The following is a 22,805-nucleotide window of genomic DNA, read 5'->3' as shown; positions in this document are numbered from 1 at the left end:
TTTCTTTTAAGAGGACATTGCTGTTTTATTGGTAGAAGTAACCATGGAATTTGATAATTAGAAGAAAGAATAAGCAAAATTCTAAGCGACAAGAAGTGAGAATTTTATAAAAAGCTGTGTCAAGCATGAATAATATCATGAACACTCAATCCGTTGGCCTTGATATGCTTCCTCTTAGACCCCTGCTGTAATCATATTTGAATGTCTGAAAGCTTTTTTTCGCCTGCACAAAAAGATACTGCACAGGGGTATCCTACGACTCTTGCCTTCTCAGAGAAAGTCTGCTACTATAATAGACTAAGTGATAATAAAATGCCCTTATGTTCATGGATTTAATCAATATTTTTGAATTATTTGTAAATGAAAAGCACACAGAGCTAATTGCATTAGAAATCAATGCTAACTGTCATAGATGGTGGATTTTTTATACATACACATTCAGATGGCTTAAAAAATATATATGCATTTTTTTTTTTAGAAAAAAGAAAGTTGGATCTAAATCAGTCAGCATTGCCTGACAGTGTTTGAGGGTAGAACATTGCAGTAATTATTATCAGGCCCTTCCTAACTATGTAATTAGAGCATTGAGTTTGGCAGGAGTTCCCTCATTTAAACTGATTATCATAGGAGAATAAAAACTTTTGAGACTGCGTGGTCTAGAGAAGAGAAAAGAGAATTGATAGGGAGAAATTCTGGTTTCCTTCCCAGATTCAGAATAGCTCCATCATATGACCGGGAGGGCGAGTCAATTAATTCTATTTGCAGAACGTTAAAGGCAGTCACCCACTTTCTTGGCGTGGCATCCGCATCTCTGATGCCCTGGTTGACCAGAGCGTGACCAGCATGACTGCCTTTTGCTTGCCTGATTGGTGTCGTAACGATTGATTTTTGCTTTTACTCATCAATCAGAAAGCAGGAGGTTATATGGAGGATGGCATTTCAGACATTGAGACTGGCCTAACCCAAGGAATGTCATGGATCGCAGAGTTCAGGGGTCATGAATTTAAAGGACAGATAGGACTGTTAAGGCGAGAATGGACCTCGGTGCCTGGGATCTGTTTTCATGAACTCCTTTCATTACAGGATTACAGTGCGGAGTTTGCTTGTGTCCCAGGAACTGTTTCTGTGTCACCATTTTTCAAATAGATTATCAGGTGTATTTGCAGTTAAAAACTGGACCCATTTCCCAGCGATTTGATGAACCTGTGATACAGTGTTAGCGATACTTTGCCACCATTAGCCCTCCTGGCTATCTATGGCTGTGTTCTCGGCCCCACTCGGGTCATGCCCTCCCATTTGCTCTGGCTGTGCAGAATGGGTCCCTGCCTTCTTCCTGGCTCAGATAACATAAAACTTCATGTCAGCACTTCCTTGATGCAGGCACTGAACTGCCTTCCTGTTGGTTTACTTCATTGACAGCCTGAACGTCTGTGCCCTTTCCTGGCTCTGACCCATGACACCTCCCTCCCTCGGGACTTCTGGAATAAAGAGGCACCAAAAAATTAAAATGTAATATCTCAGCCTTCTGGAAAGTTCAGATCTGAAGTGGAGGTGTTGGCAGAGCCACGCCTTCGGCCTTAAAGACAGCTCTGGCTGCCCTGGATTGCTTATAGGCATAGTGCTCCACACTTGGTCTCCCTGTGTTCTCCTGTGGGACACTGTCCTCCCAGGATTTCAGTCATATTGGATTGGCTACTGTCCTTCTTCAGTGTGACCTCATTTTCACTAATTACATCTAAAACGTCCTGTTTCCAAGTAAGGTCTCATTCGTGGGTACTGTACAGGTAGGTCCTTTTCAACTTTGGGGGAACACAGTTCAACTTAGAGCCCCCCTCCCTTCCTGAGCTCCTAACACAACTGCAGGATCTTCATTCCTTCTACAGTCAGACTGTCTCACTACCCATGCCAAATTTCTGGCACCAGCTTATTCTCACAAGGCTCCAAGTAAGCCTTTCTTTGATGAGTGATATTAAATCCTGTGTATCATTCAATATGCAGAGACCAAGGCTGATGTATACAAAGAAATAAACACGTACATGTACCTTCACTGATAGAACGCGTCCCCATCACTGTTCATAGCAGACCCTGTATCTCCAGGTGCTCTAAGAGCCGTTCTAACACCATGCAGGGTAAACTCACTTCTGTCACAGAGGAAGAGAACAGAGGACTAAATTCACACAATGGCTGCCCACTTCAGAGCCGGACACAAAGCTCACACTCGTCCCACACCTCAGGACATTGCCATTCACCCAGAGGCTCCAGGAGTGCATGTCAGAATGTTTTCCTAAGAACGGTGACAAGCTCATGGTGGCACTAAGAGGGTGAAACAGAATGGGGATTGGGGTTATCGGAAAGTCACATGAGCCAGACGTGATGCCAAGTTGAGTAATCCACACAACATTGCTTTTAGAACAATTTAGAGTTTATATAATGAAGCAGGATTCCAAACCCCAATTAGCACAAAACTCCAAATGCTATTCAGTCCTATAAGTATTAAAAATAATTGTAGCAAAATGGTTTTTATTTCAGATATTCAAGGATGACTCAACATTTTAAAACTAATGGATGAAATTTAGTAAATTAATGTTCACCAGAAGAAGAGCTTTCTGGTCATGTCCATAGAAGCCCAAAATAAAGTTGATAAAGATCAATGTCCAATTATGATTTTAAAATAATTCTTTTAGCAAAATGACAGAAGGAAGTGTTTCAGCTTGTTAACGAGTTGCCAATCAGAATGCAGTCCCATATGCCAGGAGAGTACAGTGATAAGTAATATAGGTAAAATCCTAAAAAAAAAATGCAAAACTCTTTAGACGAAAATTATTAAGTTTTATAGAATCCCATGAAGTAAACTAGAATAAAAAGAGAAAATAACAGTTTCAGGAATAGGGGGGCTCAATGTAGAAGCCTTGTAGAAAATTAATCATAATAAACAAATGGAATGTGATGCACTGTCACTCAAAAACCTCAATGAGATTTTTGAGGAGTGGCAAAAAAAATGATTCAAAAGTCACATATAAATATAAATAAACAGAACCATGTAAGACAATTTGCAAAATAATGTTAATAATACAGTGTATGCGCAGGCAGTATGCTAGTTAGAAGGAATTTCCTCATTAAGTCTTTAGACCAGTAATATAAGACTAGAAATAGACTTGAACATATGTGACAATTTCATAAGAAGGAATCATTACTTGTCTATATGGAAATCAGGGTAAAATTAGATTTCTGTCTTCACTCCATAGTATAAATTCCAAGTTGATTAAAGTCCTAAATATTTTAAAAATATAGAATATTAGGTAAGGTGATGGCAACCTGGTTTTCACTGAGTTTGATGGTGGCCCTTTCATGAATTTGAGCATCAGACTAAGGGTCCTTGGCTTTGTATTGATCATGAAGTTATTAGATCAATTTAAATATAACGTGTGGGACTAATTTTAATATACCATAAATTCTGGAGTCTTGAATATATGTAATGGTGTGTGTGTGTGTGTGTGTGTGTGTGTGTGTAAATAGCATGTGAACAAGAGAAATATCATTGATTCAGGTCTTCTCCCAAAGCCTTGAACTTGAAGGTAGCAATGTTCTACACAGAACTAGCAATGGTATATTGGTTGGGAATTCAGTCTTATTAATACATAGGGCACTGTACACACATATTCATTTATTTTCACTATCAAGTAAACATATATTAAATATTGAACACATTCTCAATAGGAAACAATAATATTTCACTTTTTTATATTTCAAATTCAAGAACAGCTGTATAGGGCTGGGGTTGTACCTCCGTGGTAGAGCACTTGCCTAACACATGTGAGGCACTTGGTTCAATCCTAAGGTCCACATAAAAATAAATAAATAAAATAAAGGTATTGTGTCCAGGGGGCTGGGGATGTGGCTCAAGCGGTAACGCACTCGCCTGGCATGTGTGCGGCCCGGGTTCAATCCTCAGCACCACATACAAAGATGTTGTGTCCACCAAAAACTAAAAAATAAATATTAAAAAATTCTCTCTCTCTCTCTCTCTCTTAAAAAAAAAAGGTATTGTGTCCATTTACAACTATAAAAAAATATTTTAAAACCTAGCCATATAGAGTAACCTTCCTAGAAATAATCCTTCCTAACTCATCTAAATCTAGGATTCCTATTTTCCTAGCATATACACGCATGAGAACACACGGACCCAGAGTCCTTTATTAAGGAGGTGGAATTTGCATAAAGCCCAACGAGTTGTAGTATAATGAGCCACATATTCAGATGGGGTTCTAATCATGCTTTTTGTTAATTAAAAATTTGGAAAAGTACTAAATTCAACCTACTGAGAAGTAAAAAGTAAGCGTGACAACTGCCCTATGTAATAAGTGCTTCAGATGCAGGTAGATTATTAGAATGGTCAGGACTGAGGGACCGACCTCGTGGTAGGTAGTGCCATCCTGGCTACAAGTATTGGCAGGTAAATGAAAGGTGTGGCGGCAGTGTAGCACTTAAAACATCACAAATTGCAGTTCTTAGCACAGGTGCATTTTTTGACCTATAATTTATGTTCTCTCAGATCTTTTGCTGAGTTACAATGTAGTTGGAGATTTAGTCTTCATTACACACAGACTAACCAATGTATGTGTAGATGTGCACATCAAGTGTGCTTAGCTCTGTTTAACCAGAATATTGTTTAATGATATTGTTTTAGCTTTAGCAGTGTGAGCTATTTTTATCCAGAGTACCCTGTAGTGGGAGCATTGTTTACATTAAGAAGAAATATAGAGAATAATAAAGGCTTGGTCTTTTTCTCCACATTGCCTACCATTGCTTAGTCCAGAAGCCCTACATTAGGATCATGGGATTCTCCCATCCAGAACATACCACAGCTACATGGCCAGTTCCAGTTGTGGGGGTGTGCAGTTGACACATGTGACTTTATTATTAAAGCAATTTTTATCTCTGTGGAAGCCAAGTATGTGGAAGGCAGCAGTTCCTTCCTTGGACATTTTAATGATCTTTTTTCCTAATTTCCAAATCTCTTCTGATATTAGAAGAAATGTTGTAGCTCTTGTAAAATACTAAAATTAAAATAAAGATAAGCCCTAAAAGCTCCTAGGGACTCACTAGTTTAGTTGGTCAGCAAAATTTATGAGAACTTTGTATAAAGAGAGGAAAATGTTTACTAACAGAAGTTATTAAGGGAAAAAATGCCACTTTGAAGGAGAGATATCTCAAGGAAAAGGTGTTTATTTTCTACTTCGGTTCAGTTTCTTCTGTCCACACTGGATGGCTAATTTGCTCTTTGATGATCCTCGCATGGTTCCACACTGTTGTTTTTGTTCTTTGTACCACTGGAAAGCATTCCATGTACTCATCTGGCTCCAGCTTTTCTTAACTTTAGGGAAGAATTGAATTATCAACATCAATTAATTTTCATAACATCTCTCTGGAAAATCAGCAGCATTTAGTTTTCTGGGTTAGATACCAAGGGACTTAAGGTGTAATGCTTTATTTATAACCACCTCAATGATTTATCTGACAGAGAGCATCTTGGGAAGCTGCCTCACTTTTAAAAGTGTTAATAAATTAATAGAGTAACAGAAAGAAGTCTCCAGGAACTATGCAAATTGAAGAATTCCCCTCGGAGAGGGCCATCTTCCACTTTGCTTTCCTAAAATGAAATTGTGACAGCTGCAGACGTGAATCCTGATTACTGAGGAGGAAAAGCAGCTCCTTTCCTCCAAGGGCGGATCTGGCACTCTGTGCTGCACCTGTGGCGGCTGTGGGCTAGCGGGGCAGCCTTAGCCTGGCCCTGGTGCATGCAGGCTTGCACACAGCTGTGCTGCCTGGGGAGGGAGCTGGGCCCTGTGTGCAGCACTGAGGAGCACATAGGCATGCTCCAGGCAGTGAAGGATTGGTAAAAGCAACAGCAGTTCGACCTATATCCTGGACTTCCCTGGTCAGCTCCCTGTCCAGTCCTGGACTGAAGAGGCTCAGGTTCAAACCTGGTCTCACTGGTACGTCACTCCTTCCCCCATGGAGGAGAAAAGTGGGAGGACATTCTTCCCACTTGAGAGTTTCTGGGGAAATGCGAAGAGCCCACCCCCAAATCTCAGCCAAGCCAGGTCTTTATGAGAGACGCATTTTGATAACTAGTTGTTGAGACATTCTACCATTTAACCCGCAAGTAGGGAATACTCCTATACATTTTATTTTACACTTTCCTCCCCGCCACTAACACTATGTCAGGAATACATTTACATCTCACTTTTTGCTGCTGCGTTGAATAGTGCAGATTTATTTTGATAGAACATGCATTATGCAACCAATTCATATTTTATTCACTTTAAATTAGAACTTAAATTTTTGAAGTAACTTTTAATATTTGATATTCAAGTTACTGAAAAGTATCTAAAATGGTTATTTTTAAAGCCACATTAGCATTTCTGTACTTCAGCCATTATTATTTATGATATTTACTTATACAATTTCTGCATGTCCTACTTTCAAAAAAATGGCTTGCAAAACAGTGACTATTTTTGACTAACACATATTCATATTCATCTTCAAGGTATATGTGAATACCCTTAGTGTTTGAATACATTAATTATACTTTCAGTGAATTATAATTTCCAATATATGCTGTAACTCATTTATGGTTTCTTGTTGGAAATGAAAAAAGCTACCTGTAGTCAGGTACTGAAAAATGACCTTTACACTGAGAAAGAACTGTCCATGTAAAGGTCATCCCATGAGACTGGACTGCCTGCTAAGGTCAGAGCCCACTGGCTCTATTTTTCAAGATGATGAAATTGACCAGCCGTATATTTCTTAGAATGTGTTGCTGTCCCAAAAGGAAACAATCAGGAACATGAACAGAAAGCTTATAGAATGGGAACCAAAATTTTTTCTCCTCACACTTCAGATAGAGCCCTAATATCCAGAGTATACAAAGAACTCAAAAAATTAAACAATAAGAAAACAAATAACCCAATCAACAAATGGGCCAAAGACCTGAACAGACACTTCTCAGAGGAGGACATACAATCAATCAACAAGTACATGAAAAAATGCTCACCATCTCTAGCAGTCAGAGAAATGCAAATCAAAACCACCCTAAGATAACATCTCACTCCAGTAAGATTAGCAGTCATTATGAAGTCAAACAACAAGTGCTGGCGAGGATGTGGGGAAAGGGGTACACTTGTACATTGCTGGTGGGACTGCAAATTGGTGCAGCCAATTTCGAAAGCAGTATGGAGATTCCTGGGAAAGCTGGGAATGGAACCACTATTTGACCCAGCTATTGCCCTTCTCGGAGTATTCCCTGAAGACCTTAAAAGAGCGTACTACAGGGATACTGCCACATCGATGTTCATAGCAGCACAATTCACAATAGGTAGACTGTGGAACCAATCCAGATGCCCTTCAATAGATGAATGGATAAAAAAAAATGTGGCATTTATACACAATGGAGTATTACGTAGCACTAAAAAATGACAAAATCATGGAATTTGCAGGGAAATGGATGGCATTAGAGCAGATTATGCTAAGTGAAGCTAGCCAATCCCTAAAAAACAAATGCCAAATGTCTTCTTTGATATAATGAGAGCAACTAAGAACAGAGCAGGGAGGAAGAGCAAGAGGAAAAGATTAACATTAAACAGAGACATGAGGTGGGAGGTAAAGGGAGAGAAAAGGGAAATTGCATGGAAATGGAAGGAGACCCTCATTGTTATACAAAATTACATATAACAGGTTGTGAGGAGAAAGGGAAAAATACAAAAAAAAAAAGGGAGAGAATTAAATTACAGCAGATGGAATAGAGAGAGAAGATAGGAGGGGAGGGGAGGGGGGATAGCAGAGGATAGGAAAGGTAGCAGAATACAACAGTTACTAATATGGCATTATGTGAAAATGTGGATGTGTAACCGATGTGATTCTGCAATGTGTAGACGGGGTAAAAATGGGAGTTCATAACCCACTTGAATGTAAAGTATGAAATATGATGTCAAGAGCTTTGCAATGTTTTGAATAACCAATAAAAAAAATAAGGCAAGAAGTAGATTAGGTAATGTTCAAGTTGTCTCTACTTCCATAGGCAAATAAGAATCCACTTTTTTTTCATTCACCTGATACTTTTTGTTATTCTGTCATGATAAAGAATAGACCAAAGAATATTATAAGATTAAGTCCTATTAGTATGACCATGGTGTATGTATACTAAGGGGCAAAGAGGTGTGAATGCAGGGGTTATAAACACATGGGGTGAGCCCCTCAGAAGCACTATGAACCCTTGGTGGTAGGTTTATCATTATGCATCCTGTCTTAGGTAGGGATATCTAGCTCAGGAAGCTTTTGATTTTTCTGTCCTTTCTCGAGAATTCTGAATCATGGATATTTTCAGGTTTTTGGAGATTGATATATAATTATCATAAACATAGAAAAATGTCTTGCAGTTCTTCAGGAACTAAAAAAAATAATCCTTTTTTAAAAATATTAGAATTTATTCACATAAGTCACTTTTAGAGTTTTCCTTATATTCATTATCTTCCCTATCCTTTAACCAAAGCAAAGATACCATTAGAAAATAATTTAGCAACAATCATAGAACATGACTAAAAATTTATTTGATAAATGACCAACTAAAAAGCACATTTCTAGGAAACTTGAGTACTGGATGACACTTGTCATGTAAAATAAAGCATAAAATATTAAAAGTATCAACATTTTCCACTTTTCTTCAAGACAAATGAGCTTAATTAAAACGTAGTTTGAATTAGGTAAGACTTAAAGGCTCTTTTGAGAAATAAGACAGAAAGAAAACTGACTTCATGAATAAATACCAATCTTCAAAACCATGGTATGATGGGTAGTGAAGTGAGGCCAATTTTTAAAACTTTCTACTTTGTTCACAGTTCAGTAAAGAAGTTTAATGATGTCTTTTATAAACACCTGCACAAGGCTTAATCTGTTACCTCTTTAGAATTTTAGTTAAATATGGCCCTCTCATATGGCCAGATGTATCTTTATCTAAAGAAGATAGCCTGCAGATTACAAAAGGGCTTTACATGGTACACATGCAGGCGATACAAAGAGGGAAAAAGTTCTGCGACATAATGTGATGCTCATCCAGGATATGTTGCACCTGTATTGATTTTGAAAATCATTTCTCAAAATACCATTATAAGCAGATTTCACCACACTTGGGATGATAGCTATTACTAGGTTATTTTTGGTTTTATGTCAGTTTTCAACTGCTATTGTAACTTTTTGATAATTGACATCAACACTCTTGATGCTAGACTGCTTTAAAAGATTAATGGAATCTTGAAATCTGAAAAGCATCATATAGTTTAATTCCAGGTATCTTGTTTCAATTTCTGACCAGTTGCTGGTGTGAGAAACTGATGATAATGACTTAATAAAAAACTATCTTGAGCTTTTTCAAGGACACTACCCCTTCTTCACACCAAACTGAGCTGGAAATAAAAGCAAAGTGGGTGCAAGGATGGTGGGTACCTAATCAGGCTTGGTGACACTGAGACTACTCCTATGTCAGTTAAGTAGCTCATCACTCCCATGGGAGAATGATTGCCAGCTGTGGGCCTGAGCATTTTTCAGCTATGCACTGTTAGGCTGTGATAACCATCAATCAAAGCTTACATCAATCAAAGCATATTTCACGCATATTTCATGTATGTACTTCCTGGGCTGACAGGAAGACTCTGCTCTTTGTGCCTGAGAAAATTTGAGTAGTGGAGGCTTTTGCAGTGGCAATACATGTGTATCACTTCCACTCACAATTCACTGGACAAAACTAGTCACATGACTTTGACAGATCACAGGGGACAAGGAGGTATAATCCTAGCAAGAGATGACAAAGAGAACTGACTACCACACGCTATTTCATAAAATAATAAAACTACTGTATTACTTAAAAAACCATGAACTTTCTCTTAAAAATTTCTGCCTACTTTCTCCCCACAGGTTAGGAAACATTAAATTTTGAATGATCACTTCCATTCTGTCTCTTGGTTACCCTATTTCTATTTTTGTTCAACTTCTCAGTTTTATGTTAAAATATCACCATCAAGAGATGTAATTAATTAATGTTGTAGACTAATCCATATGCTACCAAAAATATAATAGAATGCAAATGAAACATGTCTCCATATGCCTTTCTCATTTGTTATTCCTTTATTTTGGCTCTTCACATACATGATTCTTCATACAGACAGCTCTTCTAATTTATCATGCCAATGCATTCTATTTTTGTTGTAATTTTTAGTTATTATTTTAAATCTAAGTCACCTGTGTAACACTGAAGAGTCAAATGGTTCTACAGGGCCTGTTATGAAAGACAGTTCCCACAACACTACCTTCCACTTCCTGTTCCCAGAAGCAACCTCTTTCAATTTTTTTTTGTTTGTTTGGGTTTTTTTTGTTAGTTTGTATTGTTACTTTTAAATTTTTCTCCACTGTTTTCCCACTATGGAAGGAGATTTAGTTCTACTGACCACCACCTTCCTGCTCTCTCCTCTTCTCATGTAAACATACAGTTTGTACACACCCCATCTGTGTGTGTGCCTAAAGAAAACTCTTCCAATATTCTGCTTGAAGAGTTGAGCATACTGGTGCTCAGGGAAGCAACAGGAGGAGCCTCTGTGTGCATGTGTGGGTGGTGGCATGGTATCTTCAAACTTTAGGACTCAAGTATATTCATCACCCCTTTTCCAGTAGGGTAGTTCCATAGTGAATGTGCCTGATGCTCTGTTTTATGCTTCTCTGGAAATGAGACTTCTGGTCTTCTACTTAAGTGGGGAAAGAAACTGGATTCTTTAAATACTTCCATGAATTATCATCCCTTCAGTTCTCTTTTTATCCTCATTCTCAGTTCCTGAGTTCCTGGAGGATTTCACAACCTAAATGCACTTGCTTCTTGGGTTTTACTTACTGACTTAGTACTTGGTTACCAACTGCTATCTGCTTTACATTAAACAAATTTTTTTTTTTCTGCTGTCTTCTCTTTTGTTTTCTTATTCTTTCAGGGTTAATCTTTACCCTTATTTTCCTTAGGCTGGAGTTTTACAAGGGAGCAGAGTTAAATTGGTCACACTAAAGGTGCCATCTTTAAACAAAACTGTTCTATTGTGCTGTTTTTTAAATTATAGAATTACAGTTTCTAAATAAAAGAGATCTGAAGACAGCATGCAGTGAACTCTTCCCTTCAGAGAGCAAAGTACAGTCATATGCTGCAAAATAATGTTTTGGTCAATGACGAACCCCAGTGATTCCATAGGATTATGTCAGTGATATCATAGATATTTAGATGATATAAGTACATTCAATGATGTTCACAGAACAATGGAATGGCCTAATAATGTATTTCTCAGAACAGCCCCATCATTATGTGATGTATAACTATATATTATTTAATTTGCAGATGTAGTAGTTGAAATACCAGGAAGCTGATTATCTTACTCAAGGACATCCAAAATCACAAAGATAGATACCATATTATTTATTCTATATACTTTGAATTATCATCCCTGTAAGGTTTTGTAGTTCATTTTGCCCCCAAATTTAGGTCTGTTCCAATTATAGCTAGATCCTGTATTACTATTACAATGTTTCATCTTAAAGTGAGCATACGAGTTCATATTAGTATATCAGGTGTTGAACTAGCCATAAAATGTGGTTAAACAAAGTTTTATAAAGTTATTTTATAAAGATTTCAGATACTACCAGATTTTTAAAAAAATATGTTTTAGTTGTTGATAGACCTTTATTTATTTATTAATATGTGGTGCTTATCCAACCAAGTGCTTCACACTTGCCAGGCAGGTGTGCTACCGCTGAGCCCCAGCCCCTGCCTACAAAACAAAATTTTTAAAGCAGTTGATATGCTTTAGATATGTCCTATTGGGAAATGTATACAATGGATCTTACAGAGCAACTATCAAAACACTATAACTTAAATGTAGTTTATAGCTTTTTAGAAACAAATGGTAAGATAATTATTTTTACTTTTTAAGAAATACTTAAAATGGAAAAATTAGCTTGGTTTATTTCAAATGTCATAATCTCTCACTGATATAATGTTATTTGTTAAATTTCAGAAAAAAAAATGGGTTTTGACAAAAATGCATTTTGCAGAGGACAGAAGGACAGTCCAGGGATTTGGGAAAGATTAAATTCATTTTTAATAATGCTACCTTTCCCCCCGCTAATAAAGAACATAGCCTTAAAATATTACTAAATTATACTATTAAAACTAAGATACTTTTGATAAAATAATTTGTTTTAGTTCATGAAAGTTATAAGAGCTTTATAAAAATGGGCACCAGGGGAGCTTTTGTAAATGCAATAGTCTAGAGGAAAATGAAGAATAAAAACCAAATAAAGGGTCTTCAAATACTTACAGATTCTTTCCTGCCCATAGTTTTGCTGTGTGAGCGGGACCGGGAGATGTTGCTAAAAAAGGAATCTTTTTTAGTAGCAGATGAAGGTGGGGAGCCAGTGAATTCTCTTCCTCCAGGCAAACTCTCAATGCTTGGAGATGAACTGATGTTTTTAGAATTTTGCCCTGTAAAAGAAATTAAGTAGCAATAATGAAACTCGACTCTTTCAGTAAACTATCGAATCTACCACTTTTGATATATGGTCAATTATGACACCACAAACTCAACATAAAGATGCTCTGGAATTTTCAAATGGCATTTTTATGTATCAGAGTAACTGCCAATTTTTCTTTTTTGGTACTGGGGATTGAACTCAGGGGCACTTGATCACTGAGACACACCCTTAGCCCTATTTTGTATTTCATTTAGAAACAGGGTGTCTCACTGAATTGTTTAGCACCTCACTTTTGTTGAGGCTGGCTTTGAACTTGAGATCCTCCTGTCTCAACCTCCAGAGTTGCTGGGATTATAGGCATAGACCACTGTGACTGGCATAACTACCCATTTTTAAAACAATGAAGTACCAGTATAGTTTCCTGTATGTAATCTGTGCTACACAGCTCATGCATATAATATTTTTTAAAACTTAAAAATCGAAAAACTATAAATCAGTGGTTAAATTAATTTTCTCCTCACTAATGGAATAAATCCTTAACTATAGAAACAAAACCTATTATACTGTACATTAGTAAGATTAAAAAAATACACAATTTTCACCAAAGTTTTTTAGAAGAGACTCTTTTCCTTTTCTTGATTGCAGAACATATATATGGACTACTGGTTATATACAACAGGAAATGGGACAGTCTGGTTCATAGGACCTCTTTCTAGATTGTGCCCTTGTTAGTATAAATGTGTCTGTGTTCCCCTGCAATGCCTTTCTTCACTGAGAGAACCTGGACCCAGAGAGCTCCCTCAGACATGAACAATGGCTCTAGTATGTCCCACTGAGAATGTGGGTTGGTGTAGAAGGCCACCATAATTGCACAATGGGAATACTCTCATAGGACAGTAAAGGAACTTATTAATGACCTAGCCCATTAGCAACTGAAGGCCTAGTAAGTGTCAGATGCTTAATGGCTACTGGAAGAGAGGAGAAACTACAACTTTCAAAAATCTTACCCCTTATAGAGTTTACTTTTTAAGTGAGGGGACATGGTCAAATATATTAGTAAAACAGATATAATTTTATATGGTAGTAAGTGCTCTCAGAAACAAATCAAAGGAGATGTGAGTGCTAGAGGAAGGTGATGCAATTTTAAATAGAATGGTCAATCAAGGAAGGTGTCACTAAGAATTGAGGTACAATGACATCTGAACAGAAACTTGAAGAAAAGTGAAGTACCAGCTTTGTATAACATATGAAATAATAGCAAAGGCCCCAAGGCAGAACTTTGGGCAAGGAACAACAAAGTGGCCAGTGTGGCTAAAGCTAAGAGTGACAGGGATAGATAGGAGGTGAGGGTTGGGAGGAAGTAGGGGATCAGAATAGGTGTGGATTTGTGGACAATGCAACCACCTTTACTATGAGAATGGAAGCCATGGAACATCACTGTAGGATTTAGGAGAGGAGTGACATGACTTGACTTATATTTTAAAAGAATCATTTTGGCTGATGTGTTGAGAATAGAATTGGGGAGACAAGAGAAAGGGAGACAAAGGCAAAAATCAGGGAAACCAATTTTTGCTACTTCAGGTACCAACACTAATCACAGCTTAGTGGAAAGAAGTGTTCAGATTCGGGACAAAACTGACTGGATTTGTTAAGGGTACAAGAGGAAGAAAGGAGGCAAGTTTAACTTCAACTTTTTGATCTAAGCAAGAAGTATAGTAGAGTTGCTACTTATTAATGGAGGAGGAAGGTTTTAGCAATAAAATCAGTAGTTCACTTGTAGACCTGTTGGGCTGGGATACCTAATCATATATTCAAAATAAAGAGTAAGGAATTCCTTATGAGTAAGGAATGAATCTGGCTTTTAGGGGACAAGGATGAGCTAGTGAGATAAATTTGAAAGACTGGCATATGACATATAGACTGTATTTAAGCCATGAGGTCCTCAACAGATGTGAAGGGCACAGAGAAAAAGGGGTTAGAACCCCAAATGGGTCCCTTGGGGTGACTCAAAATGGGGTAGGGAGGAAGGGCAGGGGAAGAAGAGTACCTTTGCACAGGGAAGAGGGGTGGGAAATAAAGGGAGGGAGAAGGGGAATTACATGGATGGTGGAAGAAGACCCTCATCATTAAACAAAACACATGTATAAAGATGTGAGAAAGAAAGAAAGAAAGAAAGAAAGAAAGAAAGAAAGAAAGAAAAAAAGAAAGAAAGAAAGAAAGAAAGAAAGAAAGAGAATAGCGTTACCTTAGATTAGGTAGAGAGAAGTGATGGGAGGGGAGGTGTTGGGAGGATAGGAAGGATAGTAGAATGAAACAGACATTACTATTACTGTGTGTATATATGTGACTGCATGACCAATGTGATTCTGCAACCTGTACACTCAGGAAAATGAGAAATTATATCCCATCTGATTCAAATGTATGATATGTCAAGGTCATCGTACTGTCATGTGTAACTAATTAAAACAAAATAAAAATAAAATATATTAAAAAAATAAAATTGATCATGATTAAAAACAAAACAAAAACGGGTCCCCTTGGGAATGTGGAGGTTTAAAAGTAAGGGACAGAAAGTGGCAAATAATTATGTACTCCTAGTCTTCTGTACCTGGTCTCAAGGCTAGCCCATGGAAGCCTCCTCTGTATTAGATACTAGGGGTTCAGACCGAGTTTATCTACCAAGAGTTCAGAATTTAGGGACAAGGGGACAAATGATAAACCAGGAATGATGAAAGAATGTTCTTTCTCAGGAGAGAGCAACTGCCTCTCCCTTGGCTGAGAGGAGAGAGTCAAGACACATTTCACACAGAGGGGTGACAGACTTGGAAGTGCTACTATGTCCCCTTTAAGGAAACACTTGCTGCCTCAAGAAATACAGTTAGCTGACTGCCTCTAGCTGTTAGGTTGTCTAGGACCTACTCCAGATTTTGAACCAAATCCATGCTCTTCTCAGTGTGGCTCCTAGCTAGTGACTGGAAGCTAGGACCACCCAGTTCCACCCAGCACAGAACTCTTCTGGTAGGAAACCTTAGCTGCAGATTTCCCTATCCAGTTGATGGAGACATGTGGTAGGTCTGCATTATAGTCTGACACTCCCTCTGCCCAGTCCTGTTTTCTCCTCTTTTCTTTCACCAATGTTATTCCCAATTACACTCTTTGTACTCCTAACTCCATCTCAGGGGCAGCTTCCTGAAGAATCAAAACTGTTAATAAGTGATACCAGAGCTGAGCCTTCAAAGATAGTGGAGGACCTTTGGGTTAGGAAAGGACAGGGAAGAACAGGGCCCATTGTCTAGAAGCATTTTATTCTTATGTCAGAACTAGAATATGAAAATTCTACCCTGGCCTTCACTTTTTCCCTTCCTTACTCTGACTCCATGTCTCCCACCTACCTCCAGGGCTATAGGCCTTAACTTCTCTGTGTTACATGTTCATTGCAATAATCTCTACAGCCTAGGGTCTGAGAACACTGAGATAAAAAGTATGTCAGGAGGGCTGGGGATATAGCTCAGTTGAATGCATAAAGCCCTGAGTTCAATCCCCAGCACACCCCCCCACCTCGAAAAAAAAATCAATCTCAGGAACCACCTAATAATTTATACCATTAACACACAAATATATTCTCACTGCAAATAGATTAAATATGAAAGCTACCTTTTAAGAAATAACAGATTTACATCTGCCTTTTAAAAAGTGTATATTTCAATAATTTTTAGTATAGAGACACATGACCATTACCACTAATTTTAGAACAATTTCATAACCCCAAAATTAAACTCTATGCTCATTAGCAATTATTCCCCCTTCCCATAATACTTGGCAACCATTAATCTACTTCCTCTTTTTTGCCTTTTCTGAACATGTCATAAAATTGAATAATATAATATATTGCCCTCTGTGACCACATATATTTTCGAGGTTCACTCTTGTAATGGCATGTACCAGGACTTCACTTTCCTTTTTATTGCCAAATAATACACCATATTTGGTTGATTCATTAATCAGCTGATGGACTGCTTATATCTGTTTCTTGGCTATAATGCATAGTACTGCTATGAATACTGGTATGTAAGTTTTTGTGTGGAGCTGTGTTATCACCTCTCTGAGGAAGACACCTAGGAGTGAAACTACTAAATCAATATGGCAACTCTACGAGAAACTGCCAAACTCTTTAAAATCTGGCTACACCTTTTTATATTTTCATCAGCATTGTATAAGGATTCTAACTTCTTCACATCTTTGTCAACACTCATTACCAGTTGTCTTTTTAATTTAGCCATCCCAGCGGGTGTGAAATAGTATCTCATTGTGATTTGATTTGCAATTTCCCAATTACTAATGATGTGCTTATTAGACACTGGCATATGTTCTTTGGAGAAATATTTATTCCAATCTTTTATCCATTTTAGAAATTGAGGTATTTGTCCTTATCACTGAGGTTTAAGTTCCTTATCAAATATGTGATTTTAAAAAAATTCTCCCATTCTGTGCTTTGTTTTTACTTTCTTAATATTGTCCTTTGAATCCTAAGTTTCAATTGGATGAAATCCCATTTCCCTGCTTTTTTTTTTTCTTTTCTTGCTTGTATTTACATCTAAGATACCACTGCCTAGTCCAAGATCATGAAGATTTACTCCTAAGTTTTCTTCTAGTTCTAGTTATAATTCTTACGTTTAAGTCTACAGTCCATTTTTGTATATGGTATTTGGAACTTTGTTCTTTCATGTGTGCATTTCCAGTTTCCCCAGCACCATTTGAAAAACAGATTGCATTTTGGATGGTTTGAGAACCCTGGCTGAAAACCAGTTTACCACAAAAAATAAACATTTATTTTTATACTATATACGTATACCTTTATGCTAGTATCACAGGATATGGATTACTATAGCTATATAATCAATTTTGAAATCAAGATATGTGAATTCTTGATCTCTGTTCTTTTTCAAGATTGTTTTGGGGGGGGTGCTTTGCATTTCCTATGAATTTTAGGATGAGTTTTTTTTTTTTTTTGCCCCAAAAGTACTAGGATTTTTGAAAAGAATTATGATAAATATTTATTAATTTGGTTAGTGTTGTGATATTAACAATATCAGATAAGTAAAAAAAACTTTTTAAATTGTCTTTTATAATTCCCTAGTTACTTTTATTAATATTCTTTATCTTCATGCAAATTTTAATTTACATCTAGCATTCTGTTGTTTTAGTTGAAGGATTTCCTTCACTATGGCAGATTTGCTAATAATGAATACTCTAAGTTTTTATTTATCGGTGACTATCCTAATTTGTCTGTTTTCAATGCTGGGGATTGAACCCAGGGGCACTCTACCACTGAGCTGTATCCCCAACATTCTTTATGTTTCATTTTAAGACAGGGTCTCACTAAGATGTCCAGGCTGGCCTTGAACTTGCAATCCTCCTACCTTACTTTCCTGAGTTGCTGGAATTATACATGTGTGTGTCACCACACTTGGCAAGAGAGGTACATCTTTAGGCAGTTGCTTATTTCTAAAAGGTAAGTTTATATGAGTGTGAATGCTATACCTAAGTATATGTGCATTTTAAATGATTCTAGATTGTCATCTCCTAGGATTTTGACAAATTATAAGCCAGCTAAGAAATCTTAATGTCCATCATCTTTGCAGACTGAATATGATATTTTATGTATGTGTGTGTGTTTATGTGTAAATATAACATGACATGATAATTATATATAATTATATATTATCTATTCATCTACTTATTTATTTGGCTAAGTGGATTGAGGGGGGGACTTCACTGTGCTAGCTTAATGTTTTCAGATAACCAGTGAGGCTGGGTACCCTTTATAATTATTTATAGACTGTTTCAAGGCCCTGTGTGAATTGTCTCTGCTTATTTTACTTTTCAAAAATAGTTTGGAGTTTCCTTCTAAAATTTGGAAATGAGTGTGTGTGTGTGTGTATGTGTGTGTGTGTGTGTGTGTGTGTGTGTTTCCTCTCATGGCTTCTGTTTTTAAAGTCCTGCTTAAGAAGGCATGTCTTTCCCTAAGATGAATATTGAGATAAAATTTAGGTACTTTATATAAATTATTCTTTTTTTCTTTTATAAATTTCTCATTGCTCCTCTCTTCCTTAAGCCAATGGTTTTACTGCCTCTAGAGGTGGTGGAAGATAGAGCTAAACTAACAGGAAAGTTTGCTCAGCTCTGAATGCCAAATTACTTTTAAAAGTCCACAGAACAAAAGATAAACCTAAGAAGCCAGAGCATTTTGATTCATAAGAACATGACTTTTTCACAAAGGGAAATGAAAAAATTCGTTATTTTTCTAAGTTACTTTAACTAAATTCATCTATTCTTGTGAAGTTTGGGTAAGATATCTACAAAACTTCCTGAAATTAGTGACTTTTTAAAGGCATTACAATGATGATCTTATTTTTTGGATTTTTCTGTCTGTTCCTCTGTTAAGGTTTTCCAGGGTCAATTTTACTGGATCATGTCTTCCTTTAAAAAGCCACGTACATGACAGAATAATGCTTGTGCCCTTAATTTTCAGAGCCTCTGAATATGTAACTTTGCACAGCAAGAGTCTTTGCAGGTCTGATTCAGGACCTTGAGATGGAGAGAAAATCTTGGGTTATCATGATTGTCAGTTTAATCCATGAATCCATAAAAAGGGAGAATAAGGACAGAAGAATAACTCAAAGAGATGTACTGAAGAAGAAACAGGAGACAGCTCAACCATGAAAAGAATCGGACTTGGCATTACTGGCTTTGTAGATGGAGAAAAAGGGCCACAAACCAAGAAACGTGGCATCCTCTGGAAGCTGGAGATGGTCCTCAGTTGACAGTCAGCAAGGAAATGGGTTGCATACTTAGAAGAAACTGAATTCTGCCAACACTGCAAATAAACCAGAGAACAGATTCTCCTCTAGAGCCTTCTGATACCTGGGTTTTAGCCTGGTGAGACCTTTGTCAGACTTCTGACCTACATCTCTATTAAACAGTGAATCTATATTACCAAACTACCTAAATTTGTGTTAATTTTTGTCAGCAAGAGAAAACTGTACAGATTTTCAGCTTGTTATGTTGTATGCAGTACTTTCATAATAAAACACCCTTCCTCTGTATTTTTAATTACATCATAATTCTGATTTTGTATATTTTAACATTTCTCTCTCTTTTTGGAGACAAGGTCTAAGTTGCCCAGGCTGGCCTCAAACTTGCAATCATTCTGCCTCAGCTTCCCAAATCATTGGGATTAAAAGTATGCTATCACACCTGGCTATCTCATTCATTTCTGATCAGACTTACTGAATGTTACTGTAATTTTAAAAGTATCACCTTTTGGTTTCATTGATGTAACATGTTTTAAGTGTTGTTAAATCTCTCATCCTTACTCATCCCTTTACTTTTTTTTTCAGATGTATTTTGATGTTCTTGTTCTATTTTACTGAATCATATACTTTGAAAATTATTTCACTGTCTTTCTTATTTTCAAAAAATTGCATTTCCTCTATTATTTTATCTCAATCTTTCAGGACTTTTATTTTTGGTTTTCTTGTTACCACTGACTTCTAAAACATTTGAAATTTTTGTTTTTGATTTATTTATTAATTAAAGAGTTAGAATAACAATTTTACATTTATAGTGGTGGGATATGTGTATAAAGTAATTATGTGGGGGCAGGTGGGAATTTGGTTTGTTGGTAGACCTGAATTCTTTCAGGTCCCCAAGATGTCTGCTTTGTATTCCTGTTTGAATGCTAGTTTGGCTGAAAATAAGATTCTAGCTCAAGACAATTTTCTTGCAAAACTTTGGAAATAAACTCAAATGTCTCCAGGCCCTCAGCTTTGCTGAAGAGAAATTTGATGTCTATCTGATGTTGTCTTGGAAACAAGACTCTTTTTGGTTCTCTCTGGAAACCTTAAGTCTTCTCCTCATCCTGAAGTTCTATAAGTTTTCTGTGGAGCTCCTAGAGAAGGGTCTTTTTAACTTTTATCTTACTTGTCAGATTTTTTTTTTTTTAACTCCATGCCAATATCTTCCTTCAGCTCTGGGAAATTCTCTTCATTACTCCTTAGACTACTGTACTCTACTCATGATCTCTAGACTCTCAATATTTGACATTATAGTTCAAGTACTGAGTTAATCTAAAATTCCAGGTAGATTCATTTAAATTTTGTTTACCCTTGGCAAAAGTTTCAATTTTGTGAACTATCATAATTTTTTTTTCCATTTTCTTCCAAAATGATGTAATTATATCTAACAAATCTTAAAAAATTTTTAGTTTCCTTGGATATTTTCTAAAATTAAGGGGACTCATAAGCAAACACATATTTTTAGAATACCAGAAACAATAATTAAGAAAAGACAGAGGTGTTGGTTGGGTTCCTTCATAATTTAATTCCCCAAACCAGAGAAAACATAAAACACATAATGGTGCTACCATTACACCTACTACCTAAGCAGGTAGCAGCCTAGAACCCTTATTATGGGACAAGTGCTGGGAATAAGGTCCCGCAACAAACCTTAAGTAGTTGCTCTTATTCCCTCTTTACCAATAAGAGGTTAAGCAACCTTCCCAGGATGCTTGACAAGGCAGTGATGGAGCCAGGATTCAAACTCAAACCCATCCTAGACAAAGCTACACTACCCCAGAAAGGACAGTGCCAAGTGGGCTGTGGCAAATATGATCTAAAATTAAAGAATGGAATGAGGACTTTTGAAAGTACAGACCAAATTCTGACCTTGTTCTCAGTCCAAAAGCAACTCACTATTCCATGTATTTGGAATAGATATTCCATAAAAATGCATTTTCTAGCTAATTCATGCTTCCCAGAAGTCATTTTACATATAACACATTCCTCTGCCTTAAAGTGATTATACCAAACACAATGGAACCATACGTTCTGCTTCAGGACCATTACTTGTCATACCTATCGGAGTAGCTAGCAGAGTGTCCCCCAGAAGGAACATTGCTGTTGCTGTTGCTGGTCTCTTCCTTCACTCCTGTGAACAGAACTGTCTCTTTCTTGTCTTACTGTGTCCTATTCCTGTTGACTTGGCCTCCCTTTTCTTGTCCTATCAAATTTCTGCTTATTATCTATACTGGAACATTTCTATTACATTTTATCTTGATAGTCCAAAGGGGAAGTCATATTCAGGCAAGTGAGATCTTACCAAAGGGGAAGTCATATTCAGGCCAGTGAGCTCTTACCAAATTAATGTGACTCCCATGTTACTCCTCAATTTCAGTCACCGCCCCCCACTGGAAGGAATCATAAGAAACTTAGCAATGGTTACCCTTGGGGAAGTGGGCTGGCAGAAAGAGGTAAGAGGAGAAAGTGGAGGGCCCTTCCTTCCCCTTCTTTAATATGTTCAATTAATTGGGCTTGCTTAATGTTGTATGCATTTTTAGTTTTACCTTAAGAATATCAACAGTGGTTACCTGGAGAGGGAGACTGACCCCCCCACCTCCCACATTTTTTTAGTTGTAGTTGGACACAATACTTTTATTTTATTTATTTATTTTTATCTGATGCTGAGGATCAAACCCAGCGCCTCACACGCTCTAGGCGAGTGCTCTACCGCTGAGCCACAACCCCAACCCTTTCCCCCTTTTTTGTATTAAAAGCAACGTGACAAGTACTATTGATACCTCTCTGTGCATCACACCCATAAGATAAATACATACATATAAGTATAAATTCAAAAAATTTTTAAAAAATATAACATTGCTATGGTAATTACTTAAGAAATTTAAACTAATTTTAATAAAACCCCAAGTAGTTAGTACCAAAAAAACAAATTCTGTCATGGTTGTGCGCGTGCGCGCGTGCGTGTGTGTAACTATAACTTACATTTCAGGATATAAAATGAAATTTTCCAATACTTTTCTAAAAATTACTTATTGACCTACACTGTGAAATCTCACTTTACACTTTTTCCCTAAAAAATTATAACCCAATAACCATTGTATATTAAAAGGCAAAGGTCCCAATATCAAATTTCATTAAGACTATAATCAGACCAGGCGTGATGGTGCATGCTTGTAATCCCAGTGGCTTGTGAGGCAGAGGCCAGAGGATCGCAAGTTCAAAGCCAGCCTCAGCAATTTAGGAAGCAAGTTACTAAGCAACTCAGTGAGACCCTGTCTCTAGTAAAACACAAAATAGGGCTAGAGATGTGGCTCAGTGGTCAAGTGCCCTGAGTTCAATCCCTGGTAAACTACCCCCCACCCTGCCAAAAAAAGAAAAAAAAAAATAAGA

General features: G+C 37.1%; 1 protein-coding gene and 1 long non-coding RNA gene across 2 annotated transcripts in view; one reads left to right on the top strand and one right to left on the bottom strand.

Moving 5' to 3' along the window:
- Positions 1 to 22,805, bottom strand: part of Tbc1d5 (TBC1 domain family member 5) — a 454,552-nt gene that overhangs the window by 55,848 nt on the left and 375,899 nt on the right. Inside the window, exon 20 of the mRNA XM_048801010.1 lies at positions 12,405 to 12,568. Within this exon, the coding sequence (XP_048656967.1) occupies positions 12,405 to 12,568 (164 nt within the window). The remainder of the gene's footprint in view (positions 1 to 12,404; positions 12,569 to 22,805) is intronic.
- Positions 14,975 to 19,676, top strand: LOC125616245. The gene is made up of 2 exons (XR_007346851.1): positions 14,975 to 18,070; positions 19,091 to 19,676. It is a non-coding gene; the product is annotated as an uncharacterized LOC125616245 (long non-coding RNA).

The sequence above is a fragment of the Marmota marmota genome, unplaced genomic scaffold, assembly GCF_001458135.2.
Source record: "Marmota marmota marmota unplaced genomic scaffold, marMar, whole genome shotgun sequence".
NCBI classification, from domain to species: domain Eukaryota; kingdom Metazoa; phylum Chordata; class Mammalia; order Rodentia; family Sciuridae; genus Marmota; species Marmota marmota.
The sequence above is the reverse complement of the archived record's forward strand: the minus strand, read 5'-3'. Positions and strand labels throughout refer to the sequence as shown.